This window comes from Acinonyx jubatus, chromosome C1, assembly GCF_027475565.1.
Source record: "Acinonyx jubatus isolate Ajub_Pintada_27869175 chromosome C1, VMU_Ajub_asm_v1.0, whole genome shotgun sequence".
NCBI lineage: Eukaryota > Metazoa > Chordata > Mammalia > Carnivora > Felidae > Acinonyx > Acinonyx jubatus.
The window spans coordinates 188,316,662-188,326,219 of NC_069381.1; the positions used below are offsets into that span (position 1 = coordinate 188,316,662).

General features: G+C 45.9%; 1 protein-coding gene across 3 annotated transcripts in view; it reads left to right on the plus strand.

Annotated features, from left to right (window-relative positions):
• Positions 1-9,558, plus strand: part of NRP2 (neuropilin 2) — a 115,974-nt gene that overhangs the window by 101,218 nt on the left and 5,198 nt on the right. For 2 of the 3 annotated variants that reach the window (XM_027052759.2, XM_015074142.3), the window contains exon 16: positions 8,810-8,860. In XM_027052759.2, coding sequence (XP_026908560.1) covers positions 8,810-8,860 — 51 coding nt within the window. The remainder of the gene's footprint in view (positions 1-8,809; positions 8,861-9,558) is intronic. The other variant, XM_053215673.1, reaches the window with a different exon arrangement.

Below are 9,558 nucleotides of genomic sequence, written 5' to 3' on the forward strand. Positions count from 1 at the left end.
TGTGGCAGCTGTGGTACAGGGGTTAATTCCATCCCTGGGTTCTGTAGGCAGAGCCCTGTTCTCCATGATTAATGAGTTCCACTTGGTTTCCTCAAAGAATGACTGCACTGTGCCTTGCTGTTATTTATTTATGTTTCCTACTAAAAAATTCATGTAAAAAACATCCTTTAAGGTCAGTGCACAGTATTGTGCTGCAGACTAAAATATTCCGGCAGCCGCGAGTAGGGCCCACGTGCCGACGGAAAGTCTCCAATCCTTGGGGACTTAGGGCCAAAGCGCCTGCCTCGGTCCCCAGGACAGCAGGCTTTCCGGGCCAAAAGGTGGCGTCGGGCTTTCTTCCGAGGAGGTCCAGGGCTGCTGGGACCCAAGGAAAGTGACCAGGAGGCGAGGTTGTTTTCTAGTGGGAGGTGTGTGTGCATAGGCAAAGCTGCCGGCCCCAAGTGGCGAGCAGAAGAGAAGCCAAGGGGCCTGTTGGGTCAAAACACCTTTTCCTCCAAGAGTGCTCCTCTGACTTCTACTGTGCACTAAGACAAAGGGATCTTGGTAATGGGAGTTGGACTCCGAGCGTAACAGACAGTGTCTACCGCCATTTGTGGGCTTTGTGGGCTTTTTTCTCCGCCCTGCCAAAAACCCAGGACTTCTGCCTCTTGGGCATGGGGTTCAGGTGGATAACTGGGGGGAAGTTCAGGAAAGAAAGCAGCATGAGCATGACATATGGATGAGCTCGAATATGTCACTGCAAACACACCCACACGCGCGCGCTCACGCACACGCACAAGACTTGTTTTGTCTTCTGTGTGTAATTGTGCAAAATTGAACTCTTTAGAGATCATGAACTAACATACCCCTAAGCGAGGGCGCTGATCCAGAACCGGAGTGGTGGTATACCAAGTCTTGGCTTTCGGCAGTAGAGCGTTCATCATCGGGCAGCAGGACTCATTAACACGGGGCCTCGACTAGAGTTCTCTGACTTGCCAGAGAGCGGCCGGCTCCAGTAATGACGGCAGTGCAGACAAAGCTTTGAGCTGGAGGAGGCCTTGACCGAAGTCCTGTTCTCAGCCAGCCTGCTAGTTACTGAGGCTGCCTTTTAGCACAGGCCGTTAAAGAACCATTTCATCCCTTTGTGTTTCCTTACCGCCACCGAGGGGCTGGGAGAAGGAGGCCCGCGTGGACTTCCCCGTCGCTTCTCCTGGGCAGTTCCCAACAGTTGGCACTGAGGCGGGAAGATGGGCCTTAGGACCGAGGCGGGGGCTGACATGGATGGTAAAAGCAGCCACCCAGAGCACCTCATTAGCCTCGGCCAACTGCAGACCAAGGGTGTAAGCTCAATAATGGCGTTCATAGGAAGTCCGGACCCACGATGCCGTCCTCTGTCTCGCTCTGCAATTCGCCACGGGGGGGACTCCATCCCCTCCTCTTTCCCCAAGGAGGACCTGTCTCCACCCCTCTACCTTTGTGCCAGATATCGTTCGTCTTCAACTTCCAGTCTCCCCTTTCTGCACCAACCCCCTCTCCTAGTGGCCCCTTCTCCTCTCCTCTGTCATTCTCATACTTGCTCCCCACCTCCACCCCTTCATCAAACTCTTTCCCAGAGAAGTTGGGGGGCGGATTCCCTCAAACGAAAGCTCAGTTGGTTACTTTCCTCCAAGTAGTTGTGTTCTTACTAGAGACCAAATTATTCTCTTATGTTATAATTACAGTCCTGGGATAACAGCAAGCTTCTGGGGAAAATCACCTCTTGAGTGGGTAGAGACAGGTTCCTTTTTGGAACCCTGAACCTCTTACCACAGTGTTGTTCATTCTTGTGTTCTGAAGTAGAGCCCACCTTTTAAGTAGAGCAAGCTTACTTGGTGAGATACATAGGGCATTTTTTCAGGGCCTTACAGAATATGAGGGGAGGCTTTGACAAGACATCTCTTTTTCACAGTGGAAGCGAATGTGGTTTTATTTCTTTGACGCCATTCTTTCACTCACCCAAGAGGTAGGAAACTACTCCACCTGAGTGGTGTTCCCATCATGCACACTTCCTGAGTATCAGGATTGGAGGAGAGAAGAAATGTCAAAGCCCGCTGGGCGAGCTCTCTGAAATGTGAACATGTGAGAATTTCCCTGAAATTTTAGGGTTTTCTCACCTTCATACTCTGAGAAGGTAGCCAACAAAAGAAGAATTTCTTTTTGTTCACGTATCTATTTCTTGTTGTTGACATATCTACTGATACTTATGAAGAAAATCTCTGATTTTTCAAAGACCTAGGGTGGAGTAGAGATTCCAGAATGTTCCTCCATCATCATTGCTGGGTGTTTCCAACCTGCACAGTTCTGAATCCCATCTTTATAGCTAAATATTTCTCTGGCTGCGTTTTTCTTATTTTCACATCATCGTTGGGGCTCAGTGGAGCCATTCTGGCCTCAGCTGCTCATCCGCCTCCACACTTGAAAATATTATTAGGTCATTTCACAGCTTTCTCATTTGCAGTTGGTATTTCCAACCCTTTTTAGTGTTTCTGTCTAGTTATTCAACTAAAAATAATAGAAAATAATGGCTAAATTCAAGTTCAGACTCCAGATATCTCAAACCTGTGCTTTCCAGCTCGAAACCATTTGAAAACTCCAAAAAATATTTTTTTCCATGACTTTGCATATATTTGGCTATAAGCCCAAGAGATAAAAACCCATGATAAAGGATCTTCTGGTGGTGTTTCTCAACTCAAGCCAAACCCAGCAAGGGATAAATGGCTCTCAAGTACCCTGACTCTCTAATGGAGGAGCTTGGCATAGCTTTCATCAACATCTGAACTTTTGGCTCCTGTAGCAACTGGGGATGAACAAACTGAATTAGGGAAATTAAGATGGTGGGGTGGGGCAGGGGGGAGCCTTCAGCCAAAACTAAATGTTAAACTAAATTAAACACTGCAAAAGGCCAAGAAATATCTCCTAGTCCTTCATTATTTCTCATTTATTTCAGTCTCAGGGTTACATCTCCTGCTGGGATCAAAACGAAATGGCTGAGAGAATTTTCTAAAGACTACTCCCATCTGAACAGTCCGGTGATTTAGCTGGCTCAGGAGTTTCAAGAACTTGGAATCAAATTCAGCAAGGGTTCTAAGTAGCCAAGAGCTTATCCCACATAAATCACAGCCCCAAACTAGGTGTCGAAAATGTGGCTTACTCGCCTTAGCACTGATTTGTTCAATAACTTACTGCATTTTTCTACCCTCCTTCTTCAATTTCATTCTCTTTAAAATAGAAGCGGTGACACCTGTGCCTGTGAAAATGAATGATTTCAATGATTTTCTGGGTGTAAGAGACTCTTCAATCCTTGCTTTGAAGGCTGGTTGCACTTTGGTGGGTTAAGTGGCCACGTTAAGGTTGGTTTTATCAGCCTGGCTTCCGTTAAGGTGGAAGTTTAAAACTCGGGGCACAATTTACCCACTACTTTTTCAATTGCCAGTTCGCAGGGCTGATTTCTAAGGCAAACGAACCAGTATTGGAAACATGGGATCTCACAGCTTCCCTTTACCTGTCTGTTTCATGGTCTTCTCTTTCCACACACACCTTAACGCGGCTGACTTCAGGGAGCAACAACCTAGGAGAAGACAGACCTGGGGTGAAGACTGGGGTGGTGAGCAGAGTGGGGTTCTTTTCTATGGGAGTCACCTTGTCTACCTCAACCAGCAGCCTCTTGAGAGTGCCCTCATCAGAAGGGCCCTCAGACCTTTCTCATTTTTTTCCCGTAAGACATAAAAGACTAGAGCAGGGAAGAACATGAGTGGTTACTTTCAGAGGAGCAAACTGAGACTCAGAGGGTCAATGACACGCCCAGGCTCTCATACCCGCGGTGGATAGCAGAGCTCAGATGAGAAGTAGGCAACCTGTTCCCAGTGCAGTGCTCCTCCAAATCCCATGCTCCTTTCCTTCAGACAGTGAGCAGAGCTGACACTACACGGTTCCTAGAGGGTCTCTGCTACACCCTCTGGCTCACAAATCTGTCATCAGCTTCAACCAGGCTTCTTACTCCACTGCTCGGAGTTCACGTGGAAGGGACTCTTCAAAGAAAACCAGTGTATTTTGGTGTCCTGAGATGATCTCCATGCAAATGGCCCAGGAATGGACTGTCCTCAATGATTTATCTGAAAGTAGCCAGTGGTTTGGGGCAGGCTTTTCACTTCCCAGCAGTCTTGTGAAGCTCCTTTTATGATGCAGAAAGTAAACAGAACAACACCCGCGCTGATACACTCGCGGTAGACCACAGCATAGCAGTAGTGGTGAAAGGGAAGGTCAAAATTTTTCTAAGAGTAATTGCAGAAAAGCAGTTTAACACCAAAGGATCTTAATTTAAGAGGGAAAAAAATGGAAGAAAATGAAGGAGAGGGGAAGATAGATAAAGTGTGGGGGGGGGGTGCATGCGCACAGGCAGGTGCGTGTAAGGTGGGGAAGGAGAGAATGGGAAGCCAAGACTGGGAGAGAGCATTCCTCTTTGACACGTAAATCATGCTCGGTGGGGAATCCCCCAGCTGCACGTTGAGTGTCTGGGGGTGCTTCTCCTGCATAACATGTGTGGTCTGACACCACCAGGCAGTGTTCCAGACCCCACAGGGGAAAACATAGCTCCTTAGAGTAGGTTCGGTTTATGACTGGGTATGGCCGTTAACCTTTTGTGCCATAGTGTTGCGATTTACTGACAAAGACACTTGAAAATACATGACTCTTCTAGGGTGGAAGGAGTTCTGGAACAGTCAGTGAGTGTTTTAATAACTAGCCCCTCTGGGCCTCTTGCCCTGAAAAATCAGGACTATAGGAGATGGACTAAGACCTTGAATCACTCTCCACTGTGTACCTCACCCACCTCTTGACGGTGCTAAGGGAAAGGACTCCTGGGGAAACGGGACTTTGCAGCCTGAGGCTTTGATGACAATATGAAAATGACCAGGTTTTGTTGAATTAGGTTGTTTGTTTTTTAAGTAGTGGTGAGTCTGCTCACTTGATTACTTAAACTCTAGTAAACTCCGTTCCGGTCCTTCATGAGTTTACTTCTTCCTTTCACTGTGCTGGTTCACAGCAGCTGGTGGAGGAGAGGCGCAGAAACCTGACTCTCATGTAGGGAAATCCAGGTGGAAGATATGTGGCCAGGCCTGGCCATCTCTTTGAATTCCTTGATGGAGCAGACAAAAGCGAATTTAAGCCAAAAACCAAGGGATCAGTATATGAATAAAAAGGCTCAGGTGCCACGTTCGAAGCCATTCCTGTCCATCAAACGGATAAAGGAGCTCGAACTCACCAACCGCCACAGTGCAGCACCCTCCTCCCCACTCGAATGCTTTCCTTCCTGGCAGTGGCCTGGCTTCATGTGCCCAATCCTTACCCTGGATGCCAGCAGCATTTAGAGTCCTGTCTACAAGCCCCCACGTTCTTTTATACTGTTTTGTCATGGACAAGTCTTTGCTTCCCGACCATGCTGAGGGGCCTTGACTGTAGACACCTGGTCCCATCCATCTTCATTTTTCCAAAAACCCAGTGTGGCTCCTGGGCACTTTGTAAACCTCTTTCATAAGTAAGGATCGGTTGACTGGTTGGGTAGTGAAGACTACCCTTGGAAGAAGAAGGCAAATCAGCCTTCCCCCTCTGAGTCACGCCTATCACGGAAAACATGAGCTTCAAATTTCAGACCGTATTTTCCCATTCATGAGAAGTCCTCCTGAGTTCCCATCAAAGTGTCTGGAGAGCGATGCAGGCAAAGAGACAGAGAGCGTATATCCAGTCAACTAGGATCCGAGACAAGGCAGGCCCGTTTTTACTGTTAGAATAAGGTAGTAATTAGACGCTGATAGATGCAGTGTCCTGCCTATACCCAGAGAACTTGGAGGCAGACCTGGGTGGAGGTGAGAGGTCACCTCTGGCCCTCACGCAGTACTGAAGAGTCAGAACTCAGGCTTTGGAGTCAAACTGGCTGAGACTGAGTCCATACAGGGCCCCAGAGGAAATAGGGTCATGTGAGCACAAAGGGTGAAAGTGGAAGTCATGTGGGTGGTAAGATCCTTTCCAGATCTGTGTGATCCTAGAGGTGTGGCCCATTCCACTCGCCCTTGTCCGTCCATTAGGCATAGACACACCCACTCACTAAACCAGGGTCCTGGAAGGTCTTCTCCAAGTTTGTCCTCATGACAAAAAAAGAGAAATTCAATTCAGTTCAGGGTCCCTGGTCCCTACATGCTTGTGCTATCTTTTGCTATCAGGGAGGTGCTACCTCTACTCTGTGCCTCGAGCTCATCATTTCTCCCCCTCTCCACCCTTGCCTTGTCTTGCTAGAACTACAGGCACCTGGTGGGAGAGTCATACTCCTTCCTACCAGCATCCTGAGGAAACAAGGTGAGGTTTACCTATTGGGCTTAACAGAAAAGGAAGGCGGCCCATGAAGAGCAATGGGGCTTTTAAGAAAGAAAGCTCTTAATCACAGATATCAAGAATAATAACAAGGGGACTAGAGAAAATTGCTCTCAAAGCAAATTGCTTTTTTGTACAAATGTTCCCTTTATTTGGGTTTTCCCTAGTGTGCCATTCTTTCTTTAAGGCTTGATGAACAGATGCGCTTTTGAAAATGTTGATTAACTTATCCTTTTGTTGACCCTTCCCACTCACCCAAACTCCTGGGAGCAGTGATTATACAAAAAGCCAAGTCAAGCCTCTAAAGTGTTCTTCTTCACCTTAGGTAGCCTTTGATTCACCAGGTGCAGAAATCTCGGCCCATCTAAGCAATCAGTTACATAGAACCTTAGAAATGGACCGATTCTTGGGAGGTCATCTCATCCAGTCCTCCACCTCCAGAGGCAAGAGGCTGTGATCTCCTGGGGCAAAATGTACTCATACTCATTACCATCCTTTTACCCCTTTTCCTTTAAGATCAATGCCACATCTACTCCTTTCCAGCCACGGTCAATAGTGTCCTAAGAGTTCTTCCCTGAGGGTGTGAGATGGAGCAAAATGGCATTCTAGCCTCCAAGAATCTGTCACATCCTTGGCAGAGACCAAATCCCTAAAAGCAAGAACAGGATTTGGCCCAAAAGTCACTGGCAAGAGCCCCACAGTTTTTGTACTAGGCTGATTCGCATATTCTTATCCAATGTTCTGCATCTCTTAACCGTGAAGGTGTTAAGACGTATGAGCATCCCATCAAAACGATTAGTGGATGGAAATGTGATGCTTTTCTTCCATGTTTGTTTGTTTGTTTGTTTTTTCACAAGGTTAAAAAAAAATCTCCAGATTGACTTTCACAAGCTCAGTTTGATCCCTATGACAGATACCTCCTGCCTCTTGTTGATTCATATTCATATCTTCATTCCAAGGAAACAGCCTGCATTGTAGGGTCCTGGAGAATAATGCAGGGGATGGGCACTGAGGTGGGGAAGCTGTTGTGACCTGCAGGTGCCAGTTGCTGTGCTATAAACATGCCAGAAACAGGCTGGATTTATGGCAAATTAGTGCCACATGTCATTGATCCTTTCAAGTGGGGTCCTGGCAAGTTGTTTTGTTGCATCCCTTACTAACGACCAGGGGGATCAAAATGTGCTTTAGCACTCTGGCCAGGATGAGGAAGACTTCTATGTAACATGACTAAAATCACTGCTTCCAGGAAAAGACTGAATTTCAAGTGTGGTGGCGATAGATCAATCCTCAGTTCATGTCATGGTCAAGTAGATCTTCCCTGAGATGTGCTGATGAGGGAAAGTTCAGGCCAGTGTGAAGTTCTTCTCTTCCTCTTGTTTGACAGTATTAGCTGTTTGGGATTTGATTTTGACTTAAGCCTGAATTTTGGGGTATCGGTTTATAGTGCTGACCTCAAGGTTGTGCACCTGACTTGGGGTTCAATATAACTCCTAACGTGTCCATACACTTGCTAACGCCATCTTGAGCTGACAGCCAGGGCAGGCATAATTAACCTGAGAGAAACAAAGAAATGATAAATCACCACATATTTGATTCTCTTTGTTGATGTTTTGCCATTTTAGACCAGTAATTTTCATTGGCTCTGATTTCTGTAAGATGGACAGCATAGTGAATAGAGAGACTGTCTTTCCCACATCCCCCCCCCCCAAATTATCATAAAAAAAGAAAAAGATAGACAGTGATAATACTGGAGAAAATCCACAATAAATTAATTTAGCTCTTTTTAAGCCTGGGCTAGTCAGATTAGATGCCCACGTTTGACCTATTCTAAGCCATAAAGAAAACCAGTGGAAAAGTAAACTGAGAAGGAAAGACAAGAGATATTAGCACAGATACGCGGAGCTGGACAGGCCTTATGACATTCTTTCCAGTCCTACTTCTACATGAAAACATATAATGATGAAATGTGACTTTGTTGAATTACCATACGTTTATTTGAAAGCCAGAGGAGAAAGACCCTTATAGGATATGTCTACTTACATGCATGCATATGAGGAGGGTCCATTACACTAAATAAACATCACAGTTGTAGCAACTGATGATGGGCATGCCATCCAAGTTGCCTTGGATAAATGCAGACCTATAATGGCAATGAACTACAGTCATTACCACAACACAAGTGAGGAGTTATTTGGAGCTAAAGACCTTTTTTGTTTCTGTTCTTCTGGTTGCTGTTGGCAATAAAGACAAATCATTTGAAGGGGAAAGAATCCAGTAATGTACATACTAAATGATCTAGAAGCAGATGTGATTCTTTAGCTGCCCACTGTACTGGGGAGTCACTCTCAGAAAGGCTGCATCTCTGCCTGTTAGCCATGGCAATAGAACTTGTTATAACTTGATTTGTTTGTTTTCTTTTTCATTATAGTAGACATTCCAGAAATACACGGAAGAGAGGGCTATGAAGATGAAATTGATGGTGAGTATTGCTATGATTTAGCAGATCATCATGAAATTCAGGTTTGGTTATAAAGATGTCAACAAAAATAATGCCTGGGGTATGAGAAGGCCAAAATTTAGAACTACCAATCAGAAATAGAAGGGAAAAGAATCCAGAGAGCAGTGAAGAAACCATCAATTGCTTTGTCAAGGTCAAATTTAGAAATTTGGAAAGTTTATTGAGTTCCTTCTGCCTAATCTGAAACAGGTCCCCTACTTCAGGCAACTTTCGACATTGATGGACTTCAAATCTGGATAAACCCTTTAGAAGTAAAAGCAAGGCTCTTCTAAATGTGTTGCTGCTTGAACCCATTGACCTCTTCCCAAAAAGGACCTGAGTAAATGAGTATAAATGTGAATATTCTCCTAGGCTTTCTGTGGTTTCCTGTTCCCTGGCTTGGGGGGGGAGCCTTTCTCACACTATCCAAGACTCCAAGTTGGGGCCCATTGCCAGATTTAGGTTTCTTTTCTACAATGCCCATCTTGTATTTAGTCCAAGTTCTATTCTCCCACTTCAAATACACATACTTCAAGAGGATAAAGCAAGAGCCCTGACTGGAGGGCCGCCGAGCAAACATGTAGATATAATTTCTCCCCTCGACTCAGAGCAGCACATGTCTGTCTGGGCTTCTCTGAGTGCCAGAGTTGATCTGCAAGAGAGATCACCACAGTCCCTCT